Source organism: Neovison vison, chromosome 5 (genome assembly GCF_020171115.1).
Source record: "Neovison vison isolate M4711 chromosome 5, ASM_NN_V1, whole genome shotgun sequence".
In the NCBI taxonomy this organism is placed as follows: Eukaryota; Metazoa; Chordata; class Mammalia; order Carnivora; family Mustelidae; genus Neogale; species Neogale vison.
In genome coordinates this window covers 135,071,151-135,097,358 of record NC_058095.1, presented here as the reverse complement: position 1 = coordinate 135,097,358, position 26,208 = coordinate 135,071,151, and the positions used below count along the sequence as shown (strand labels likewise).

The window sequence follows — 26,208 nt, the reverse complement described above, 5'->3', positions numbered from 1 at the left end:
TAAGATATAAGATTAAATATAAATACAAATAAATATATAAATAAATATATAGATCTATATTTTTCTATAAATAAATAAATAAAAATATAAATAAAGATATAAGAATAAATAAAGAAATTTGATAAGTAAAAATACTTGTTTTGGTGGGAGGTGGGGGAGCTTTGATATATTGAGTTCCCAAAGTTGAATTCTTAACAAAATCATGGAAGATCAGTTAATTGAAAGGTAATGGTGTCATGTGATTGAGTTGTGTTGAAGGGGATAGGTGATCTCTGTCTAGAGGGCACTTTTTAGGGCAAAGGCAGGGCACTCTTCCAGGTGGCTTTTAGGCAACATGGTGACATTTTGGAGACTTCAAAGGTAGAGGTTTATTGCTTTGGAAGTACTGTATTTATTAATCTGGTTTCTACCAATGTCCATGAGGTGCACAGAGTGGGTATTTTCTTCAAGATTCTCAAAGGCTCAAACTTCCTGTTGTTTCCCACAGTCAATCAAAAATGGGTTTGAGTCACCTAAATGATTATATGCTGTTTATCTGGTTTCATTTAGCCAGTCCACACAAGGCGCGTGAGGTGGGGGTGGGAAGGGAGTCTTTGATATTTAATGAACAAAGAAGAATATCTTTAAAAAGCTAGTATCAGCTCTGGAAAAAAGTATTCTCTGATCAGAAACGTTTCCACGTGATCTTCGCTATAGTCACAAATAAGAAGAGAGAATGAGGGCCAGAAATGCAAGTGTTGCTGTAAGATTTTATTGTATGTACTGATTTTTCATGGTACCAGGAGCAACCGTGTTGGGCCCCTCCATTACACTTACATTGTTTGCAGGAATTGAATTCTACTCCAGGGTTGGGGTAGTGCCATCTGGAACTCCAGCATGAATAATCACTGTATGCAAGTTCCTTTCTCTCACCCTCCTAAATGCTGCTTGAGGTCAGGGCTTAGGCTTCTGGTTGCTTACTATTGCCTTTCTTTCCAACCTAATATCAGAAAGAAGTGAATGTATGTTTTCCTTTTTATCCTAGAGTAGCCAGCAATTAGGACTTTTCTTCTTTGAAGAAGGGAGACCTATGCACATTTAGTACAGATAACTGATGACTCTGAAAAAAAGTTCAAGGATATAATATTTTCATTTGCAAGGCGAAAAATTCTGATGCGGTGGTATAAATATCTGAAGTCATACAGAAGGCCAGGACAAAAATAGTTTTCTGAGAAAGGCATGCTGTTTTTTTTTCTTTTTTTTTTTTTCCTTCTTCTTCCTGGTAATATTACAGCTTTATCTACCGATCTCAGCCAGAGCTCGTCATGTCCGGGTCCCTCTGGGTTTGGCCTTTGCTCCCTTCCCTCTTTTCCCCAGGCCCATTCCATTTCTCAACTAAGCTTTGCTCAAAAAGTCCTCCCCTCATTAGTTCGGGCATTTCACAAGTTAAGATCACTTACTAAGTGTCCAGTTTTAGCATTTTGTTTAGATGGCTTTGTACTTTCATGTATCATGATAATGGACCAAGACCTGTCTTTCTTCCTGTTTATTGTGTCTTGTTTGAAAATATCTAACAGAGTCAAGGTTATCAAGTACTGATTTTGATATACTCTCCTTTTTTCATTCTTTTATTTGAAGACTTACTAATTTTATTGCCAAACTTAACAGTCGGTTAAAGTATCCATTAATTTATTTTCCACTGTTTAATTTTGTAGGTCAGAATGGGAGCAGTAGTCTTACAATCAGTGGCAATTTTTTTCAGTATTAAAAAAGACTTAATATTTTTTTTCCCTTTTATCCCCCACCTTAGGTAAACTAGTTTATGTAGGAAAGCTCCCTCTAGTGTTTCCCAGAACAAATACAAATGGTATTGGACTTTTCTTTTTTTTTAAGACAATTTTTAAATTTGGGGATCAGAATAAAATTGAGAGGAAGGAACAGAGATTCTCCACACCCTTGCTCCTCACGTATACAGCTACCCTCATTATCAGCATGACTTGTGAGAATGGTGTGTTTATTACCTGGAGGATGAACCTGCATTGACACATCGTGATGACTCCAAGTAAATAGTTCGCTTTAGGGTTCATTCTTGGTGTGGTACATTCTTTGGGTTTGAACAAGTTTATATTGATGTATATCCATCATGATAATACCATACAGAGGATTTTCACTGCCCTAAAACTCTCTGTACTCTGCCCAGTTACCGTCCTTGTCCCCTCCCACCCTTTTTTTTTTTGGTCTCCCTAGTTTTGCTTTTTCCAGGATGTCATAGAGTTGGAATCATACAGCATGTAGCCTTTTCAGATTGGTTTCTTTCACTTATTAATATGCCTTTAAGGTTTCTCCATGCCTTTTCATGGCTTAATAGCTCATTTCTTTTTGGCAATGAATAATGTTCCATTGTCTGGATGTACCACAATTTATCCTTTCATGTACTGAAGGACATCTTGGTTGCTTCCAAGTTCAATAATGAATAAAGCTTCTATAAATATCTGTGCACAGGTTTTTGTGTGCAGAGATGTTTCCAATTCCTTTGAGTAAATGCTAAGGAGTGATTGCTCTATAGTAGTTTAAGAGTATGTTTAGTTTTGTTAAAAACTAGCATTTTTACCTTGTAAAAAAATCACCAAACTCTTCTAAAGCCGCTATACCATTTTGCATTCTTACCATCAGTATACGAGCATTTCCTCTGCTCCACGTCCTTACCAGCATTTGGTGTTGGTAGTGTTCCAGATTTTGGCCATTCTAATAGCTAGGTAGTGGTAGTTCACTGTTGATGTAATTTACATTTCCCTAGTGCAATCTTTCTGTATGGAAAAATCTTTCTATTTATCTTTTTTAAATGAGGTGTCTATTAAGGTCTCTGGTCATTTTTAAATCAGGTTGTTTGTTTCTTAAGTTTTAAGAGTTCTTTGTATATTTTGGATGCTAGTCCTGTAGCAGAATATCTTTGGCAAATTATTTTCTCCCAGTCTATAGCTTTCCTAATAATGTCTTTTGTAGAAGTTTTTAATTTTAATAAAGTCTAGCTTATTATTTCTTTCATGTTGTATCTTAAAAGGTTGTATCTAAACTTACTTTCTTTCTTCTTTCATGTTGTATCTATTTCTTTTGTATCTAAAAAGGTATCACTATACCTAATGTCATCTAAATCTCCTATGCTATCCTCTTGGAGTTTTATATGTTTGCATTTTGCATATAGGTATATAATCCATTTTGAGTTCATTGAGTTTGTGAATGGTGTATTCTGTGGCTAGAGGAATTTTTTTTTTTTGCATGTCCAGTTCCAGTACCATATATTAAAGAATCCATCTTTGCCCCATTGTGTTTTCTTTACTACTTTGTCAGAGATCACCTGACTATATTTATGTGGGTTTATTTCTAGGCTGTCTATTTGCCCCATTGATCTATTCGTCTGTTCTTTCACTAACACTACATTATCTTCATTACCGTAGCTATACAGTAAGTCTTGAAGTTGGAAAGTGTCAGTCTTCCAATTTTGCTCTTCTTCAGTATTGTCTTGGTTATTCTGAGTTGTTTGCTTCTCCATATAAATTTTAGAATCAGTTTATCAATGTTGATAAAATAAGTTTCTGGGATTTTGATTGGGATTGAATAGAATCTGTAGATCAAGTTGGGAAGAACTGACCTCTGGACAATACTGAGTCTTTCTAATCTTAAATATGGATGATCTCTCCATTTATTTAGTTTTTCTTTCATTAGATTCATCAGAGTTTTGTAGTTTTCCCCATATAAACTTTGCACATATCTTGTTAGATTTATTCCTAAGTGTTTAATTTTGGGGGCTGCTAATGTAGATAGTATTTTCTTTTAATTTCAAATTCCCCTTGTTCATTGCTGGCATATAGCAGAGCAAATGACTTGTGTATATGAACTTTTTATTCTACAACCTTGATATCATTACTTATTCTGGGAGAGTGAGGTTTTCTGTTTGTTTGTTTTTTTTTCTTTTGTTTTTGTTTTTTTTATTCTTTCAGATTTTCTACATTGACAATTATGTCATCTAAGGACAAAGACGGTCTTATTTCTTCCTACCCAAAATTTATACCTTTTGTTTCCTTTTCTTCCCTATTGCATTAGCAAGGACTGATATTAAAAAGAGGAGTGGTGGGAGGGGACATCCTTGCCTTGTGCTTGATCTTAGTGGGAATGTTTTGAGTTACTTTCCAGTAACTATGATGTTAAGTTTAGGTTTTTTGTAGAAATCCTTTATTAGGTTCCTGAATTTCACCTGATATGTGAGTTCTCAAGTTCAGCCTTAGATTAAAGTGCACGTTTTTCCCATGAAGGGGTTGTAGGGGTCACATGCAACATCATCAGAGCATAGAAAGGGTGGCCTGAGAGGTCTGAAGATAATTTCACTTCACTATTTTGCCTGTAGTCAGCCTCGAATTGCACCGTGGTCCCATACACGGCTGATCTTCATCCCCATCATGGCTTCAGTTGATGGTCCTTCCTTCTATTTTACTTAGGAACTTACGGCAGTCAGAGGAGAAATTCTCCATGCCCCCCCACCCCATCTTCCTGCACCTGTGCCTTTACAGTTGGCCTTTCCCTTTGAGGTGGACTGTCCATATCCCTGGGTCAGTTCAGACTCTTCCATTGTGCCCTTGATGCTGCCTCCTCTTACCTACTCAAGGACATGGCTAGCAATTCTGTCTTGTTTCTCCAGATCATCTGTTTCCCTTTCACTATAGGATGTTCTCTCTTAGAGCTGTCATTTCTTATATCTATGAGAAAACCCTCTTTTGACTCACTTTTTGTACCTCCAGCTGCTGCCCTGATAGGTTTCCTGCACCTAGTGTTTTGGATTCTGTTCCTGGAGTTTTCTTTGGAACCTACTCCAGTAAGAGCTTTGCCCTTATTGTCAAAGTCACCTATCCTCTTAATGTTGTTTACCCGTTTCTTCTTGAAAACTTTTCTGACTTGGCTCAGAATACCATTCTCTGCTGGTTTTGACCCTGGGTCTTGTATTTTCCTTTGCTCACATCTTTGCATTTCCCAGACTATAAACATGGTGTGCCTCTGGGCTTGGTCCCTAGAGATACTCTCTTTGCCTAGCTCTCTATCTATGCCTGGCTCTGACATCTAGACTCAGTGTCTTCCAAATTTTCTTTATCTGCTTTGTCCTCTTCCCTGAGCTTTGGACATTTACATTCATGTATATCTCTCCCCTTAGATGCCTATAAGCTGCTCAAAACTCACATGTCTAAAACTAAGCTCTTGCTCTCCGAAGCATCCCCCACCCACAGCCTGTTTCACTGCAGCTCTCTTTTTCTGGTTCCTGTGGCCAAAACCCATAAAATTCATTCATGTCTGCTTTCCTTCTCTTACATGCCACATTAGATCCATCAACAAATCATCTTGACTGTGCCTTTTAAATTATATCCAGAAACTTCCATTTTCTCACCACTTCCCTTGCTGTCTGTCCCTCCACTGTGAACCACTGTTAGCTCAGCCTGGATGGAGACAGTGGCTCCTGCTCACCACCCTGGCTATCTCTTCTCCATACAAGAGCAATGGGAGCCTTTAAATCTCTAACTCAGTACCCCACAGTGGCTTTCTGTCTCACCACGTGTGGAAGCCAAAGTCCTTTCAGGGCCCTGCATGATTGACATGCCTCCTGTTCCCCACAGTGGCCTCTTTGATAATCTCCCTCCCATCCAGCCACACTGGCTCCTCTCCGTTCCCTGAACACGCCAGGCACATTTCTCCGTCAGGGTCTTTGTACTTGGTGTTCTGTCTGCCTGGAATGTTCCTCCCCTAGATATCGGTATGGCTCACCTCCTTGCTGACTTCAGGTTTTTACTCAAATATTTTATAGAGAGTCCTTTCACTGAAATTACAACTATTCTGCCTCCCCTTCCAAGTTTTTTTTGTCCCCGTTCCCTGCACTGTTTTTCTCCTTGGCCATTTTCACTATCTAGAAACCTTTATATTTTACTTATTTATTATATCCCTCCACTGCAATTTAAATTTCGTGAAGGCAGTGTGTGTGTGTGTGTGTACATAAAATTTATCAGCAGCTCCCTACTTCTCCCGTCTCTTTACAGTATAAATCCTGCTTGCATTGTAGATTTCATTAAACATTATAGAATGCTTTCATTGTCCAAGGGCTGGGTCAGGCACATTTTCACATTGAATTTTCCCACTTGATCTCTGAAATCAACATTGTGATTCCTATTTTACAGATGAGTGGAAAACCAAAGTCTGAGAAAGATGTATAGTGTCTTTACTACAGATAATAATAGATATTGGAATGGGGCTTCAAACTCAAGGCCTCTAACTTCATGTTATGTACTTTCTAATATACCACACTAGGGACAAATTTACATTTCAGTAATGACTTAACTTTTTTTTTTTTTAAATTTTATGTATTTATTTGCCAGAGAGGCAGAGAGCACAAGCAGGAGGAACAGCTTGCAGAGTGAGAAACAGGCTCCCAGCTGAGCAAGGAGACCAATGTGGGACTCAGTCCCAGGACCCTGGGATCATGACCTGGGTGGAAGGCAGATGCTTAACCAACTGCGCCATCCACGCGTCCCATGATTTAACTTTTTGAAAGGGACTTTGAAAGGACTGCCCTTGCCAATCTTCCACCATCTCAGTTCTTACCCCCTACCCTATCTTCTGTCTTGTCGTGCTGTTTCCCTCCAGCACAAACGCAGCCGCTATTGAGGGCATTTGTAAATTTGGAACAGTCATAAAAGCACAAGCCCTGTCTTCCAGCAACGGTATTCGGTGATGGGAGCAGGGAGACAGAATGGGAGGGGAGAATTTAGCAGAAGGGTTTTAAGAATTTCCCTCTTTGATGCTTGAGCTAACTCAGAGACCACCAAGAAACTGCACTTAGAGAAAAGCTGAGCCAGAAAGGAGTCTGGAGCAAAATGGCTAAGAATATCGAAGGAGTAAAGTCTGGTCTGAGAGGAAACCGTCTTGACTCGAGCCCATGTGGCTCAAAAACCAAACAACTTGGATGACGGTCGTGTTACGTCACAGAGATATTCTGCTTTCTTTGGCTTTAAATAGTCTCCATTCTGTAATCTCATCCTGTTGTTCTTTATTGGTGTAACTTTTGTTGTAAGTAGTTTGCTTCCACATCTATAAAACAAGATAGTGGGGATCAGTGATTCTGTTAGGGCACCTTTAGATTTAAAATTATGTGATTTTAAAATCCTGCATTACTCTAGTGATTTTGAATCTAGACCTAGTGATAATCAGGCCTCTTTTTACTGTGCAAAATTTCCCTTAAAATAATAATTTAGGTGGGGCGCCTGGGTGGCTCACTGGGTTGAGCCGCTGCCTTCGGCTCGGGTCGTGATCCCAGGGTCCTGGGATCGAGCCCCGCGTCGGGCTCTCTGCTCGGCGGGGAGCCTGCTCCCTCTTCTCTCTCTGCCTGCCTCTCTGCCTACTTGTGATCTCTCTCTGTCAAATAAGTAAATTTAAAAAAAAAAAAAACTTAAAAAAAAATAATTTAGGGGCTCCCGGGTGGCTCAATGGGTTAAAGCCTTTGCCTTCAGCTCAGGCCATGATCCCAGGGTCCCGGGATCGAGCCCCTCGTCAGGCTCTCTGCTCAGCAGGGAGCCTGCTTCCCCTCCTCTCGCTCTGCCTGCCTCTCTGCCTACTTGTGATCTCTGTCAAATAAATAAAATCTTAAAATAATAATAATTTATATTTTAACTGAATACAAAGAATTGCTGAAGCACTTTCAGATAAAATTAAGATGGTTTTTAAAAACCAGTTTTATTTCTTATTGAGATTGTCAGATAATCTCACCTTAAAGAAACGACAACACAGACCATGCTTCGAAAGTAACAGGTCCTGGAAAAACCTCCTGTGCCCTCAGGTAATGGGGAGTGTTTCTTTAACCTAAGTGATTTCATGGCATGGACATACCTTCTGATCACTTTCCATTTGTTGAAGAGGAGATTTTGAAAGCCAAATGGAAATTATAACATTAAATGACCAAATTCGTTTTTTTCTCAAAATGCAGAGCTGACCTTCTTTTATTTTTAGTTTTATTTATTTAAGTAACCTCTGTATCCAGCATGGGACTTGAACTCACAACCCTGAGATCAAGCATTGCATGTTCTTCCCTCTGAGCTAGCTGGGTGCCCCTTAATACTGTAAATATAACATACTTAGAAGGGAAATCTGCTTTCTTCCTAAAGGCACATCTTATTTTCAAAGCAAATGTGTTTCTTTTCTATACTGTCTCTCTTGAACTGAGACTAGTTTAAATCGTTAGTTCTTTTCATTAGGTAGCCTTTTCGGTTTACTTCAAATGTTTGCTATTGTTTTTTTCTCAACTTTTAAAAAATTCTTTCCCCCTCTTTTTCATACTTATATAAATTTTTCTGTGCCTACTATAACTATTATAAAATGATCAATAATGAGTCAAGGAATTAAGCTCCTATCGATTGTAAAAGAATTTACCCAGGTTTTTTTTTTTTTTGTTATATTTCTTAAGCTCATTTTCATATTCATATTTTCATCATTTTTAAATGTTTACTGAGGTTTGCCAATGTTTTGTGGAAAAAGGATATCATACTCTAATCTTCTCTTGTTTTCATCATTAACAAGCCTGAGACCCTTGTGATTAGTTAAGCAGCATAAGACAGTGGTTATCAAACTTAAAATGTTTCTTTTTAAAGAAAGCTAAAACTTCTGCTCTTTAGTCCTGAACAATCAGTGTGTTTCCTGATTGCAGAGGCAGGAAATACTTTACTTTTGAAGCAATAACGGTTATTCCTGGGAACTTTCATAATTGGCTGCATAGAGATAGCGCAGACTTTAACAAATACAACAGAATTACTGCTGGCTTATTTAAAAAGAGAGAAAACCTCTTAAGTGTGATAAAAAGCTTATTACTCAGGACTTGATCAGTTTGGCATACTCCCTGCTCTTGGAGAACGTCGTTCAGCTGGCTTCCTGACTAAAGGTATCTTTCCCTAGTACTTCTTTACTATCCAGATTTTTCTTTGGAATTTACTTAGACATTTAAACATCACTTGTGGTCCTTGTAGAATTTGTTTACCTTTGAAGTCAGGTGGAGTGTAATTTTTATACTACACTTGGATTTCTTGAATTATGACATTTGATAATTATGATTAATTATGACTAGTTATGATAATTAATGAGAGACTACAGCATGACATCCAGGGATCCAGCGGCAACTTTTTTCCTCCTCTAGAATGAGGAATTGCTGTTGTCTGCTTTTTGATATTTGAGTCTGAATTCTTTAGTGAGGTCACGGAAGGTGTAACAACAGCATACTGGCTTAAGGTGGCACTGTGCTTTCTCTTAATATCATGAGACATTTGAAAAAAGCCCTTTCATTTATTGTTTGTTGAATTGACTATTGTGCCTTAATGAAAATAGATCATTTCAATGACTTACATTATTTCTGGTTTAACATCAGCGTGAGTTTTCCATCTCCTTGCTCCTGTATTGACGTTGGTGCAAAAATAAACTCACAGAAATTTGGGTCTAGATGAGGTCTTATTGACCATCTCCCTAGCCCTTCCTCCCCCCTTCGACTGGTGAGGAAGCTCTAGGATGCAGAATAGCGCAAATTCCTGGCAGAGCTGGCGACGGAATACAAACCTCTTAGTTTCTATTTGGTAGAGTCTTTTTCATCATTGTTTTGTGTTCAAGATTATATGCTACTACAGAATAAAAACCTTGCCTTTAGGGACGCCTGGGTGGCTCAGTGGGTTAGGCGTCTGCCTCCGGCTCAGGTCATGATCCCATTGCCCTGGGATGGAGTCCCATATCGGGCTCTCTGCTCAGCAGGGAGTCAGCTTCTCCCTCTCCCTCTGCCTGCTGCTCCCCCTGCTTGTGCTCTCTCTCTGATAAGTAAGTAAGTAAATAAATAAAACCATTAAAAACAACAACAAAAACTTTGCTTTTACTTGGCATTACCATGAGACATAATCAGATTCTGAGCCCTCATGTTATCCCTAGCTGGAGTGTGAATAACTAGATTCTGCACCCAGAGGGTGTAGTTTGAGGTGCTCCATGGCATCTGGAGAGACATTCCTGACACGAACACTCACTTCCTGGCTGGGTGAGCACTGAGCAGAGGGAAAACTTGTGGCTTTCCGTCTGTGGGGGGATGCCAGATCTCAAGTTAGTAACAGGAATTTTCTAAACCTGGATCAAATGTGCCATTTATTCTTCTGTTTCCTGATAGTAGTCACTCAGTTTCTTCTGAGAACAGAATACTTTCCCAGCGGTTGGAAGAGCTCTAGTAAGGACAAAATCCCCACCAGTCAGTCCTTCACTTAAGAAGAGTTCGTGGTATGGGGGCTCCTTGGGGGCTCAGTCCGGTAAGCATCTGCCTTTGGCTCATGTCAAGATTCCAGGGTTCCTGGGATCAAGCCCTGCACCTAATCGGGCTCCTTGCTCACAGCAGAGCATCTGCCTCTCCCTCTGCCTGTTGCTACCCTTGCTTGCTCTCTCTCTTTTTCTCTGTCAAATAAATAAATAGATAAAAATCATTTTTTTTTTTAAAGATTTTATTTATTTATTTGACAGACAGAGGTCACAAGTAGGCAGAGAGGCAGGCTGAGAGGAAAGGTGGGGAAGGAGGCTCCCTGCAGAGCAGAGAGCCCAACGCAGGGCTCGTTCCCAGGACCCCGAGATCACAACCTGAGCTGAAGGCAGAGGGTCAACCCACTGAGCCATCCAGGCGCCCCGATAAAATCTTTTTTTTAATAGTCTAATAGTAGAGGGGGAGAAAAGAGATGTTGAAAGATGCAGTACATATAAAGACTCAAATTCATTCAAAAACATAGAAATGTATATATAAATGTGTCAGTTAACACTGTCCTAGGGGACAGTGCCATTTTCCCAAAATATCACATGTATGTGCAAGTACTGGACCAAGTTTTGTTTTTCTTGTGCTTCTTCTGATTGGCCCCTCAAGTGAAATGCCTCATAGGTTCTCATGTTTCTCTTACAACTCATTTCCCCACTATGGATATTTTACTGACCTTACTTTATCAGTGTCTCTCTCCTGGTGTGGGCTCCAGGTGTGGGGGCAGGGGCTGTATAATGGTTTATGTGTGCTTGCCCCGTAATGAGACTCAGAAACAGAGCTGGAGGTTGCAGTTCTGCAGGTGGAACCCCTCTGCATCCCGGGTCACTGAAAGCTGTTGACGGTCGTGACCTGAGGGAGGGTGTCATGGTGCAATTAACGCAGATTATTGGAAGATGAAATGACCAACCCAGCTGAGGAAAGATGATAAGCTTTGCTTATGTAAACTGGGTCATCAACTGAATTACACTGAGGTATTAAGCCTTTGCCTGTGGTCACGGGAGGTGTCAGTAAGACTCTAGAAATTCAGCGCCTAATCAGTTCCTCATGTAGGAGAGCTCTCAATCTAGGGAAAGCATACAAACGTGGAATAGAGAGGGACTGACACATGGAAGGTTGAATTAACTTTGTAGTCTCGGTGATAGGATATAACTCTAATAATAGTTTGCATATTTATAACAAGAACAAAATTCTGCAGGTTCAAAAAAATATCCTACAGATAATGCTTCTTCAGTCTACAGAGACACTTTGGAAATTTAGGAACACTTGGGTTGCAAAATTAGATGGAAAAGTATTTCATGAAATATGATTAGTGAGGGGAAGGCATCCATCTCTCTTAGGGTTTTGCCTAACAGCCACTAGAATCATTTGCCTTTTCTTTTTTTTTTTAAGATTTTGTTTATTTATTTGACAGAGAGAGAGAGAGAGAGAAGAACAAGCAGGTGTTGCGGCGGGCAGAGGGAGAGGGAGAAGTGGACTCCCTGCTGAACAGAGAGCCAAACATAGGGCTTGATCTCAGGACCCTGGGATCAGAACCAGAGCTGAAGGCAGACGCTTAACCAGCTGAGCCACCCAAGAGCCCCAGAATCATTTTGCTTTTTTCAGGGTTGCATATGTAGCTCACCCTCCTTAGCTTTGGCCCTTGTCAGATACTAAGGCTAATAAATAAATAAGTGACAGAGGGCTAAGTTTGCTGGTCATGGGTTAGTAAAAACAGCTGACTTCTTTCCCGAGACAGGTCAGGTGTTCAGGGTAGTCCTTGAAACTACAGCATTTGGACTTTATTCTTTCATACGAAGTACTTGACCAGCAAGCTGAAATCCTTTTTTTTTTTTTTTAAAGATTTTATTTATTTATTTGACAGAGAGAGAGATCACAGAGCAGCAGGCAGAGCAGAGGGGAAGCAGGCTCCCTGCTGAGCAGAGAGCCCGATGCGGGGCTCGATCCCAGGACCCTGAGATCATGACCTGAGCTGAAGGCAGAGGCTTTAACCCACTGAGCCACCCAGGTGCCCCCCAGCAAGCTGAAATTCTTATGATTTTGAACTGTGAGTGTTTTGGCAGTATATCTCAAATAATTATGAGAAAGAGAAGTTCCCACTTCAGAATTGATTCTAGAAGATTTGAAGATATACCATATATGCCTAAATGTAAAACAGCCCTGAATATAATCTTTTTTCCAAAGATAAGAATTAGCCCCCACCCACGATTTTTTTTTTTTTTTCTTTTGGCCAACGTAAGCATGTACTTTGTACCAGGAATCATTCTAGGTTCTGGGATACAAGGAAAAAAATGAAAACAAAATAAAACACAAAAGACAGAAATCCCTGCCCTCCTAGGGCCTACTTTCTGGCAAATAAATTATACAAGATGTTAAAAGAGGTAAGTGCTGGTAGAGAGTTATGAAGTAGGGAAAAAACCCAGGGCATGTTGGCTATGTGTGTGTTTTGGGGTGGGGAGTGCTTGCTGCCTTACAAGGTGGCCTTAGAATATGGATTGAATGAGATGAAGGAGTGAGCCATGCAGTGAACTGGGAGAGGAGCGTGGAGCTCAGAGCCCTTGAGGGAGAAGAGTGGGGGCATGTTCCAGGAATAGCTCCGAGGCCAGTGTGGCTGCAACAGAGTGAGAGGGAGTTTAGGAGTAAAGTCATAGGAAGTGGAGTTAGGATGACAAGATGAAAATCAAAGTTGACTAGAGGTCGTATAGAAGACATGGAGCCGTGGTGCTTATATACACATGTCGAATGCAGATGGCATGGGTCCTTAGGGTATTGTAAGGATCTTTTATTCTTAACGAAATGGGCAGCTTGGAGGATTTACAGGTAAGTAACATGACATTTAAGAAGGATTCTAATTCAGTTTAAAAAGGCTCCTTCTGGCTTTTGAGAGTAGATTGAAGGAGGCAGGGGACACCAGTTAAAAGGTTCATGTAGTAAACCAAGTGAGAAATGATTATTTGTATTCTATTCTTTGAATGTATCACATTTTGTTTGTCTGCTCTTTCCTTCAGTTTTATTGAGATAGAATTGACATTCAAGGTTGTATTAGGTCAAGGTGTATACAATATAATGATTTGATACATGTACATATTGGGAAATGATTGATAGAATCAGTTGAACATCACTCACCTCACATAGTTACAGGTATTTTTCTTGTGATGAGAGCTTTTAAGATCTACTTGCTTAGCAACTTTCAATTAATTTAATTCTATTTTCTTAGCAACTAATAATAATATAGTATTATTAATTAAAGCCACCATGCTGTATATGAAGTCTCCAGAACTTAACTTATAACTAGAAGATTGTACCTTTTGACAATTTCCAGAAGCCCCCTCACCTCCTTTGCAACCACCGATCTGTTTTCTCCATCTATGAGTTCAGTTTTTAAAAATTCCACATATAACTGAGGTCACGCAGTATTGGCCTTTCTCTGACTTATTTCAATTAGCATGATTCTCTTGAGGTCTATTTATGTTGTTGCAAAAAGCAGGTTTCCTTTTTTATGACTAACTAATATTGCATTGTTCACTTATGTATATCTGTATTTTTTTATCTGTTCATTGTGGAGGGACACTGAGGTTGTTTCCATGTCTTGGCTATTGTTAACAATATTGCAGTGAATAGTAGGGAGCAGATACCTTTTTTGAGATAGTAATTTTGTTTCCTTTGGATATGTACCCAGAAGTGGAATTGCTGGATCATATCATAGTTCTGTTTTTAATAGTTTGAGTTAACGCCATACTGTTTCCCATAGTAAGTGCACCAGTTTGCATTCCCACTGACACAACATGGGGATTCCCTTTTCTCTACATCTTTGCCAGTACTTACTTCTGGTCTTTTTTTGATGATAACTATTTGGTAAGATGATATATCTCACTGTGGTTTTGATCTGCATTTCCCTGATGGTTAGTGAGTATTTACGTGTTGATGAACATTTTTGTTAGTTGTTTTGAGTATTGTGACTCAGGCTTCTGGGAATATTTGTGGACTAGCTTTTGTGCGGACACATGTTTTCAGGGCTGTTAGCAAATCTCTAGGGGTGGAATTGCTGGGTCATGAGATAGGTCTATGCTCACCTCCTGAGAAACTCCCAAAAGATTTTCTAAAGCGGTTTTGCCATTTCATATCTCTGCATATACCATGTACAGAAGTTCCAGTTGCTCCATATCCCAGCAGGCCTTTGTCTTCTTGATGTTAGCCATTCTAACAGGTGTATAATGGTATCTTACTGTGGTTTTCATTTGCATTTTTTCTGAAGGCTAATGCAGATGAGGAGTGTCTGGATCTTATTCTCTTTATCCAGAAAGTTTATTGTATCCTGGTTGTTGAAACTTTGATTCCTTTCAGCTGACACTTACTCATAACTTTTATTTATCTTTTGCATTTATTTATTTTTTTCAGTCCTGGGTGATATGTGTTAGCATATACTTTTTTTAATCTTAATTTTTTAAAAAGACATCTGACCCCTTATAACAACTCTTCAAAGTACTGAAAGGATGTATTATGATTTATTAAAGGTTGGCAGTGGCCTATTTAGCCTCACAGTTTTGTTTTCGGGAAACCAATGCATTTAAAATGGGGAAGTATAATACTTAAACATTAAATTTCTATCTTACCTTTAAGTCATTTATGTCTGACAGTGTAACTTAAGTTTATCCTTTATCCTACATGGAGTTGACTCCTACTTTCTCTATGTTATCATTTAGGATGAGAATGCATTCTGTGTGATAGCAAATTTATCTCTAAATATTTATCTCTAAATTATCTCTAAACATTCAACTGAAATGCGGAATTTCAATTCTTTTCCAGGTTCCCGATGTGATCAGCAGTATAAGGCAGTTATCGAAAGCTGCCATGAAAGAGGATGCCAAAGCCAGCAAAGACAACGAGGATGCCTTTTACAACTCGCAGAAGTTCGAAGTCCTGTACTGCGGGAAGGTGACGGTGACCCACAAGAAGGCCCCTTCGAGCCTCATCGACGACTGCATCGAGAAGTTCAGCCTGCACGAGCAGCAGCGCCTGAAGATCCAGGGCGAGCAGCGCGGTGCGGACGCGGGGGATGACCCGGGAGTCTTCGAGGCCACGGCCCCCTGCCCAGCCGCCGACATCCTGGCCGAGGAAGGGGATGGCGTCCCTGACATCCTGCCAACCTTACCGGCCACAGCCAGCCAGCCGGGGCTGCCCAGCTCTCGAGCTGGCTTCCCAGAGCGGATTTTGGAAGATTCTGGCTTTGATGAACAGCAGGAGTTCCGGTCTCGGTGCAGCAGCGTCACCGGAGTCTTGCAAAGGAAAGTTCACGAGAACAGCCAAAAACCACTGCCGCGAAGGAGACACGCCAGCGCGCCGAGTCACGTACAGCCGTCGGATTCGGAGAAGAACAGGACGATGCTGTTCCAGGTGCTGCCAGGCGGGGCGCTGGCGGGGCTGGTTTCCAAGCGCGCAGGGTTTGCTAGTTAGTTGCTGCCGGCGCCGGCCCCTCCCCATCCCATCCCGAGCTCTGCGCGGGTCCAGCACCCTACCCGACTCCGCCCCAACCCGGGCCAAGGCGAGCAGGGAAGGCAGATGGAGAGAAGAGCAAAGGAAAGCAGGGAAGGGCCCAGAGGCAGACACAGAGTGTGGATTTTTAGCAAATGGGGGAACAGGGCACGGAGAGATGGAGAAAGAAGAGATTAAATAGATTACCCTATCACCAGCATTTGCCTTGGGTTGATTCTTAGATGTGTGTTGTGTCTAGATGTCTCAATAGGTGTTGTGCCTTGCAGAGGATTTAAAAACGTGAATAATCTGGGAAAGTGTGATAGGCATGGAGGACAAAGAGAAAGTTTTCTTTAGAGAAGGAAAAGTCTAGAGACTCCTGGGTTTATTTTCAGATGCTAGTCCACAAAAAGAAGAAAGTTAAAGAAACACCCTAGCCTGACAACTTACAGGATCCGTTGCTAAAATAATGGCGTACAAGCTGTATTGTAGGTTTAAAAGAGGCATCTTAATTTAAAAAGTAGTTTTTGAGTTTGTACAAGATACAGAAAATGTCAGGTTCCACCTTAAAGAACTTAAGTCAAAACAGTGCCTTGGAGAGTTTCTTTAAGTCCTCAGCTTGTAAGGTCTGAGTTTTCTTGGGGGAAAGAAAAAAAATGAGGGACCGTCCTTTTATCCTATGGTAAAGAGACTTGAGTAGGAAATTCCACAGCGTACCTTGATAAACAGTCCCAGTGTGTAATACTTGCTTATCAGAAGGTTGTGGGTTCTTTTGTTTTGTCCTGTTTTGCTTTTGATAACTCTAGGCATGTAATCAAAGTATCCATAGGCTTTTCTTGGGTGATACACTGACTGAGCTGCCTCTCTTTTTGAGGCTCTCAGATGTATTCATTTTCTTAGCTTGCCACAGTGATTGATGTTAATTTCCCTGGCTGTGGATTTTTAAAAAGTTTAATGTGCTCAACTGCAAATATTATGTTTTTGTTGACCATTTGGGAGGAAGTATGATTATAAGTTATGGTTAAGTAATTGGTGTTTTTAGAGATCTTGAAGAAAGGGAGCGTGTTTTTAAAAAGATGATTGTGTTGAATGAACAGAATGGTTTCTTATATCTTATAAATTAAGATCAACTTCATTTTCATGATTTTTAGACAAAAGGAGGAAATGTGTTGAGGCTGCTGATAGTTGGAGTTGAAATACTGGCTGGTTTGGTTGTTGAAGAACATGTATAGCAATTGAATCTATATTACTAGTTGGATATGTAATCGTAAAGTAAGACCTTAGGTCCTTGTGAGTTGAAATTAACTGGAATGTTTTTATTTTAAGGTTGGGCGGTTTGAGATTAACCTTATCAGTCCAGACACTAAATCAGTCGTGCTTGAAAAGAATTTTAAAGATATCTCTTCTTGTTCTCAGGTACGTATTAAAGTACGTCCTATGTTTGATGAAACCAACTTAATCTTATTTTTAAATTAACCACAAAACAACTAGACTCAAACTCCTTCAAATTTTACAATTTTTTTTCATTTTCATTTTTTGAGTGGATTTGTCTTTTTTTTCTTTTCTTTTCTTTTCTTTCTTTTTTTTTTTTTTTAAAGATTTTATTTATTTGACAGAGAGAGAGAAATCACAAGTAGGCAGAGAGGCAGGCAGAGAGAGAGAGGGGAAGAAGCAGGCTCCCCATGGAGCAGAGAGCCCGACGCAGGGCTCGATCCCAGGACCCTGGGATCATGACCCGAGCTGAAGGCAGAGACTTCAACCCACTGAGCCGCCAGGCGCCCCTTGAGTGGATTTGTCTTAAAGAAGAGTGCTGCTTTGTTTGTGTCTCTGCTGGTAACAAAATCCTGTACAGGTCCCTCAGTATCGTAATAGCTGGTCCTCCTTTTTATCACCCTTTCTCCTCATAACGTCACTTCAACACATTCTCTCCTCTGGTGGAATTTTTGTGGTGGTGAGTTCTTTTGAAAATACCTCACAGTTAGTGTTCCTCAGTCTTGGGCAGTGGGACTTGTGGGTATCACTGAGTCATGTTTGCTCTTTTTGCCATAATTGGTAGTAAAAAGAGAACTAGCACTTTCCACTTCTTTTAATGTAAATGCTAAAATTCGAAAAGAAAGTGTTGGTATATTTTTGTTCTTTGGTTTATTTTTAATTCACAAACTGTGTATTTGAATGCTTTGATTGATATAGCTCAACGTCTGCAAAGTCATAGTAGGCATAAACCAGTGTCCTCTAAGTACCACAGTAGTAATTTAGAATATCTATCACAAAGTTAGAGCCGCCTAAATATATTGTAAGCATAGAAGGATTTTTGAAGTTGTTGGGAGTAGAGAGAATATCTAAATCTAAATATGGGAAGGTTAAGAATGCAAGGATGCCTCTATGGAAGTCTCTGGGATAGAGAAGGATTAACTTCTTTCCTAGTGAGTGACTTAAAGGCACCTTTAGGGACTTAAATCTTGCTAAAGTCCTCTTTATTTTGATGTCGAAAAATGAAGTCTGCCTGTTTATTTTTAAATTTCAGAGTTAGTGTTGCCCTAGGTATAATATTCAGATGTTCTGCCTTTCAGAAATGATGAACTTTTGTACCTTTTGTAATTGTTCACCTCAGCCTCAGCTAATGCCTTTTCCTTTCTGATATTTTAGTATTTGTTCTATTAATGGTATCATAAAATTATGTCATGAAGATAAAAACTTTCTACTGTAATAACTAAGAGAGGCACAGCATCTGATTATAGGAATGATAAATGACAATTTTCTAAATTCCTATATAAGGGACCAAAAGTTGGGTAGAAAAATTATATTCACTTGAACTGAAAAAGTAGTTATTGAGTCTTGTTGTAATTACCTGTTTGCTGGGGAGTCCCCGCAAGATCATAAGCTTTGTGAAGGCAGGCATCTTATTTTGTGGTGTTTCTGTAGGGCATTCATCCCGTAGGGCATCAGAATAAAATGTTAAGATAGAGCTTAGTACTTAGGTGTTCAATAAATGTTGAATGAACATTTTTATGTGTGGGACCTTGTGCCAAGTACAGAGGAGAAAGTGATGTGCAAACCAGTGTAGTTCCTGCCCACCAGGCAGCAAAGAGTCATCCTAAGAAGCTGTGCCCCTCACCCACACATTCCTCAAACCTCCCAGTGAGGAAACAGCCTTGCTCATTGAACATCCAAAGGGGAAAAAACAAAGTAATGGGGGAAAAAGAAGAAAAGAACCAACCAAGCCAAATATATAAAACTGGCAATTCAAACATGATTTTTGCTTTTTGCCCTCTTTTTTTAAAGTGAGGATGCAGAGAAAGGAGAAATCTCTTTCCTTGCTGGTGGGAATGTAAACTGGTGCAGCCACTGTGGAAAACACTATGGAGGTTCCTCAAAAAGTTAAAAATAGAACTACCCTATGACCCAGCAATTGCACTACTAGGTATTTACCCAACAGATGCAAAATACTAATTTGGAGGGGCACATGCATCCCAGTGTTTATAGCAGCATTATCTCCAAAAGCCAAACTATGGAAAGCACCCAAATGCCATCAACTGATGAATGAATAAAGAAGGTGTGGTATTCACACATGTACACACACACAGAGACACACACACACAGAGGAATATGAGCCATGAAAAAGAATGAAATCTTACCATTTCCAATAACATGGGTAGAGCTAGAGTGTATTAGGCTAAGTGAAATAAGTTAATCCGAGAAAGACAAATAGCGTATGATTTCACTCATACGTGGAATTTAAGAAAAAAGCTGATGAACATTGGGGAACGGTGAAAAAAAAAAGAGACAGGGAAGAAAACCATAAGAGACTCTTTTTTTTTTTTTAATAAAATTTATTTATTTATTTATTTAATTTTATTTTAAAGATTTTTATTTATTTATTTATTTGACAGATCACAAGTAGGCAGAGAGGCAGGCACAGAGAGAGGAGGAAGCAGGCGCCCCACTGAGCAGAGAACCTGATGCGGGACTCGATCCCAGGACCCTGAGATCATGACCCAAGCTGAAGGCAGAGGCTTAACCCAATGAGCCACCCAGGCGCCCAGTTTTTTTTTTTTTTTTTTTTTAAAGATTTTATTTATTTGCCAGAGATCGAGTACACACAAGCAGGTAGAGAGGCAGGCAGAGGCAGCGAGAGAAGCAGGCTCCCTGCCAAGCAAGGAGCCCAATGCGGGACTTGATCCCAGGAGCTTGGGATCATGACCTGAGCCAAAGGCAGCGGCCCAACGAACTGAGCCACCCAGGCATCCCCAGGAGCCCAGTTTTATTTATTTTTGTTTGACAGACAGATCACAAGTAGGCAGAGAGGCAGGCAGACAGAGAGAGAGGGGGAAGCAGGCTCCCTGCTGAGCAGAGAGCCCAATGCAGGGCTGGATCCCAGGACCCTGAGACTATGATCTGAGCCGAAGGCAGAGGCTTAACCCACTGAGCCACCCAGGCGCCCCCATAAGAGACTCTTAATGATAGAGAACAAACTGAGGGTTGCTGGAAGGTGGATGGGTGGAGGGATGGGCTAAATGGGGGATGGGGTTTCAGGAGGGCACTTGTGAGGAGGACTGGGTGTTGTATGTAAGTGGTGAATCACTGAATTCTACTCCTGAAACCAATTTTTCCATATATATTAACTAAATAAACTTTAAATAAAAACAACAAACAAACAAGCTTTGTATCCTAACCTTCTGGTTCAGAAAAAGAATGAAACCTTTGTGTTGAGGCCTTTGATCAGAGTAATTGTCAAGTTAACCTCTGCGGCTCACTGGACTGCTCTTACTACTTCTTCCTGCAGATTGAACTGATACAGTATGACCACATCCAGCAACAGGCCTGCTTTTTAACACTTGCACGCCAATAAACATTTCTTTATGCAAAATCTACAGGACTGTGTCCCTGGCAGCGTGAGGAATCAGGGAGTGGTTATTCTTTCCTGGAAACTTTGCCACTGCTTGAGGACTCCCTGACCTAATGAGGTCCTACAAATTTTTCCCATTTAGTACTCAGCTAGTAAAAGAGATTTTATCGTCACTAAGGAGTTGTACCTGATAGACCTTACTTTCAGCTCATGAATGGCAACCTTGCTCCTTCTTACTGACTTTTCACTTTTGGTCAGAACTGATTTCCTTTATTCATATCCATCGGATCGACTGAGCACATTACAGGAATAGTGGTTACTGTTTATCAAAGTTATGTGCCAGTAACGATAATAGATAATTCTTAGTTGTAAATTTGAAAAATTGCCGAGATAGTTGCCATTGCTACTATTTTCTAATGAGAGTGAAGCCTCAGAAATCGTTACCCAGCATGATGGCTCATACCTTGTAAATGGGTTGAACTAAGAATGAAGCACAAATCTGTCTGACTCTGAAGCCTATTGTCTTTTCACTGGGATTTAGGTAATTCCAAGACAACTTTAATTTTTTTGTCTACCTGGCTTTTTAAAGCACTGTGCTTGCTATTAAAATGACAAGGCGCTGTCTACTAATTGGTATGTATGTATTCAGCCTGGCTGAAATTCACAGATGAGTCAGAATTTTTTAGTAAGTGTAGCTGAGGTTCTTTAGCTGGCGTTCAGGAAGTACGGTGATTTGTAAATTTGGATAATTGACATCTGCTGTTATTTCCTTTTTTTTAGAAAATTAAAAAAATATTTATTTGAGAGAGAATGAGTGAGAGAGAGCATGAGAGAGGAGGAGGTCAGAGGGAGAGGCAGACTCCCCAAAGAGCTGGGAGCCCGATGGAGGACTCGATCCTGGGAGTCTGGGATCATGACCTGAGCCAAAGGCAGTCGCTCAACCAACTGAGCCACCCAGGCGCCCTGCTGTCGTTTCTTTAATGTATTAGTTTCCTAATGTTTGTGGCTCCTTGAATGTCTCCGTAAAGACAGATACTCTAATTTGTTGAATGCACATTTTAAGGAGTTGGTTGCATCCCATTTTTTTTTTTTTAAAGATTTTATTTATTTATTTAACAGGCAGAGATCACAAGTAGATGGAGAGGCAGGCAGAGAGAGAGAGGGGGGAGGAAGCAGGCTCCCTGCTGAGCAGAGAGCCTCATGTGGGGCTTGATCCCAGGACCCTGGGAAGACGACCTGAGCCGAAGGCAGAGGCTTTAACCCACTGAGCCACCCAGGCGCCCCTGCATCCCATTTAATTAGGGCATCATTAGTGGTAGTTTTTCTGATTCTGATTCTGAGCTTCATATAGACAAGAGCAGGCTTTATGATAACCCATCAGACTGCTCGGTCCAACAAGATGGATAAATTGAGAGCCCCATTACTTATAAACACTCAGTAGCCATTTTATTACAAGAGACAATGAATTATGCCATCACATTTTTCTTCCTGCGGCCCAGAGTCACGGTGTGCAGGACACAAACAATCTGAGTTGCTGATTTATTTTACATGTCAAAAGACCACCGCCTAAGTTTGCTATGACATTATGTCCCCCTGTCACCAGGCTGAGAAGGAGAAATTCATGGAAGCGTGAAAGTGTCCTCGGACTGATGCCGATTTCCATAGTCTGATTAGAAGGACCTATTGCAGTAAACACTGTACTTCCTTCCCCGTTGCAGGGTATAAAGCATGTTGATCATTTTGGCTTCATCTGTCGGGAGTCAGCAGAGCCCGGGCTGGGCCAGTATATCTGTTACGTGTTCCAGTGTGCCAGCGAGTCTCTGGTAAGTGGCGTGATTGTTGCCTGCGTGCGCCTGCCCATACCTCCGGCTGACACTGAGCCTCACAGAACTGCTACCCATGGAAAAAGAAGAGGGCATCCAGAAACAGACTCCTGATCTTTAAAGCAGCAGTAAGAAAAGAAAAACAAATTGTCCTGGTAATTTTTAAGCCTAGATACTTTCTTGACTTTAAGGAATTCAGTCATGTCATCAGGGCTATTTTTAAAAGGTAGGAAAAGACTAATAATAGGAGAAGAGCTGTTATTTTTTCCATTGCTCATGTAAGATGATAGGGAGGACCCACTGATCTCTTATTCTCTGAATTATTATAACATCTTAGAGGAGGAAATTCTTTCATCAGCAGACCGGAGAGGGATTTTGTTTTCTTTCCTTATTTCATTAGCCATTGTTCTCATTTTTTTAAAAATTATTTTTTAATGGTCTTATTTTAGCCTTCATTTTCTTTCTTTGGAGTTTGAAAGTCTGTTCTTCTTTCCAGCACCCTCCCCTCACTCCCTCCACCTGCCCCTTTATGACAGCAGTTGAAATTGAAGAAATATTTAAGGCAAACTTAGAAGTGCCTGTGAGTGACTAAACGTATTTTAATATTTTTCCCTAAAATTTTTTACTTCTTCTTCCGCTTGTATTATCTCTCCTAACCATTTTAATATCAACCCTTAGCTCCGTGAGCATACTTTGAAGAAAAATATTTCCTCAGGCGTATAATCCTCCTACAAACATTTCTCCTGGGAAAACACACACCACTTAGACATAGACAACAAGCCAGGCAGCATTCTTCTCATTTCTTTGGTGCCATCATTTCTGCTCGATTTTGGCTTTCCATATTCACCCCGTGGAAGGAATACGGAGGTACAGGAATAATGACGAAATGGGAGTCAAGTGATTCGAAGGCACTTTCTGACTATGGCCCCCTGGGTCTCACCTTGTTTTCTCTGGGGAATATAGCACTCCCATCACTAACAGTTTCTTCCAGAGAATTCCATTTGTCTTTCATTCTCACGCTAGTTAATTAGCCGTACCTAGGAAAAGTCCACATGTTGAGATCCAGGTGTTCTTGGTATCGTAGTTTCAATTCAGGATTTGAGATAGAAATTTGTGGGTTGCTATTATGTAAATCGCAGCTGAAGTCATAGAGCAGTGAGCACAGGCAGGGGGAGAGAGCCCAAGAGAACCAGTGACCCAGCACCAGAAAGTGCCAACCAAGTGAGACGTAGTTAGAAAGTAAGGTCAGGAGAATCTGCTGTCCCACTGCCCGCTCACGACTCACTCCTGCCTTCTTTCATCCACCGTCCGCGATAAGGTTGATTCTTCCACGTTCTGTATCCCTTTCTGAAACTTATCCTGTATTCTGTGTTTTATCTTGGCATCTCCATTTACCCAGCTTCCCAGTGTAGATATTGTCACACATTCTCCTTCACCTTCCGTATCCACGTGTTCCCCAGAGCCTGTTAACACAAAGACAAAGTTTCCTTACCCGTTTCTCCTCCTTTCCCTCTACCTGATTCTGGGCATTCTTCTTCCTGACTTAGACTCCCACGCTAGTGTCCTCACTAGTCTCCCTGCCACTAGCTTAATCTGTCATCTGTCCACTTCCCACGTCCTGCTCTAGCTTTATTTCTCACAAAATCTCCAGGAACCATTTTAGGCCTTCTTGTTAAGAGACAAATGTAGATTGTGTGGCATCCCCCCGGGCTGCCTCTCCCTTTCACGACCGCGTCCTCACACAGGCTATCCCGTCTCCTCAGCTGGTCCCTCGGCCAGACAGTGAGGCTGGTGTGGCGATCGCTGTGGCGTAGTTTTCCTTTCGTTCGCTACCGGAGCCTCAAGTGGTTCATGTGAGGTTCGCAAGGGATCAAGGATTGAAGGGAGGGGCTGGGGTCGAAACTCTGAGATCACTCTTGGTTGCACAGAGCCAGGAGTCCACTGTGTCAGAGAGACCAGAGCTGGGGCTCCTTCGTTTAGATCATCAGGCAGAGAAAGTGGCCATGTGGGTCTCAGGGTCTGCCCTGCTGTGAAACAAGGAGATAATGCTGTGTTTTCATCACCTATTTTTCACATTCTTGCTTTCCTGTGACTTGAATCTTCTTCTTCTTTTCTACCTTGTATTTATACACATCCTAGTGAAGTATTTTTGGATTTTTTTGGGTAGAAATTGACTTTTTTTAGTTACTCTGTTATCACTGCTCTGGCCAGATATTGTACCTAGGTCTTTAACAGTTCCTATTAATCCCCGCTCTTACTTGTTTACATAGCTTTCTAGTTCACTAGACTGTGAATCCCACAAGGTCAGGAGTGTTTCTAGAGTAGCAGGTGCCTGGTAAGTGTATTTTGAGTGACGGAGTATGTTACTCTTAACTTCAGGCAAGTGCTGTCTAGGTACCCATGAATCTCATTACTGTGTAGCCTGCATTAAGAGGAAAACTACATAAAACCTTCTTATTTGCAACCTCATTTATAGCTTTTATTTTGTTTGTAGTTTTAGGGTTTTTTTTTCTTCCTCATACATGTAGAATGAGTTTTTGAGACAGGGAGTCAGAGTGGAAGGTCTGGGAACATGCTGTATTTTCCATTGACTAAGGCAACAGACCAGCCTGGCTGAGAATGTCTTCCTCTCACACAGAGGCTCCATCATATTTGCCCCTTTGGCACTGTTATTGAAGGACAGCAGGCCTTCCCTAGAATCTTTTAAAACTTGTAGATTCTTGTTTTATCAGTAAGCATCTTAACTGAAGAGCGGGCATCAGAAGTGCAAGCTAGAAGAAAAATTAAAGAGAGTTCCTGTATAAAAGAGGATGGTCCAAGCAGCTGACATATGGAACAGAGCAAAACAGTTAATTAATTATTATAGGTCTAAGGGGTATATGACTGATGTGGCTTGGCAGTTGTATAAGACAAAGTATTGGAAAACCACACATGCTGACTTATCTTCTCTGTGCAAAAAGAATATACACCAGCATTTTCTTTTCCATCTTTGTGACAATTGCTGTGAAGTGATGAACAGTGTAGTGTTTTCATGGGTCCTGAAGAGTTACACTCCAAGTTTAGATGCTCGATGTGACTTCCTTCCTTCCTTTGTAAAATAGCTGTCGGCAGTTGACTTCATCTGGTTTAAACAAGCCTTGAGATTTGTGGAAAACACCATTTTTGCATTCTCCAAAATTGGTTTAAAAGGTGTGGGGAAAAATGGAAGTTGCTGCTGATAGACAAAGAAAAAGTAAAACCCCACAGATGCAGACATTGGTATCCAAGAAATGTCTCAGGCTTCTGAGACACACTATTTCTATAGGGTTTAATAGTTCACATTTTTTCCAGAGAATTAAACTAGGTAATCCTGTGAAGTCCTTACACATTCTGTGATTCTTCGGCTTATTCCTAAATGCCATAAAATACCTAAGTTTGGTGCATAAATGCTTATGAACATTATCTTCATTATGGATTTTTACCTTAATATCATAAATTGGCTTTCTTTGTCCCATCTCAAGTATGAGATTTCACTGGAAATTTAATTTTGCCTGATGGTAATGCTAAGAATACGCGCCTTCTGTTTGCATATGATTGATTTATCTTTGTGCATTTCTTTACTTTTAGCCTTTTAACAAAAAAATCCCATGATTTTGTTGTTGTTGTTGTATCTAGAATGAAACAAGTTACTCATACTGCATTTGAACTTTTAGTTGGTCTGATCCCATGATAGAATTTATAGGCCATCTTAAAAAAAGTGATGTATC

The 26,208-nt window shown here is 40.5% G+C and overlaps 1 protein-coding gene across 7 annotated transcripts in view; it reads left to right on the top strand.

Annotated features, from left to right (window-relative positions):
* Window positions 1-26,208, top strand: part of TBC1D4 (TBC1 domain family member 4) — a 189,106-nt gene that overhangs the window by 102,727 nt on the left and 60,171 nt on the right. For 3 of the 7 annotated variants that reach the window (XM_044249882.1, XM_044249874.1, XM_044249875.1), the window contains exons 2-4: window positions 15,128-15,715; window positions 17,120-17,209; window positions 22,358-22,462. In XM_044249882.1, the coding sequence (XP_044105817.1) occupies window positions 15,128-15,715; window positions 17,120-17,209; window positions 22,358-22,462 (783 nt within the window). The other 4 variants (XM_044249878.1, XM_044249877.1, XM_044249880.1 and 1 more) reach the window with 4 other exon arrangements.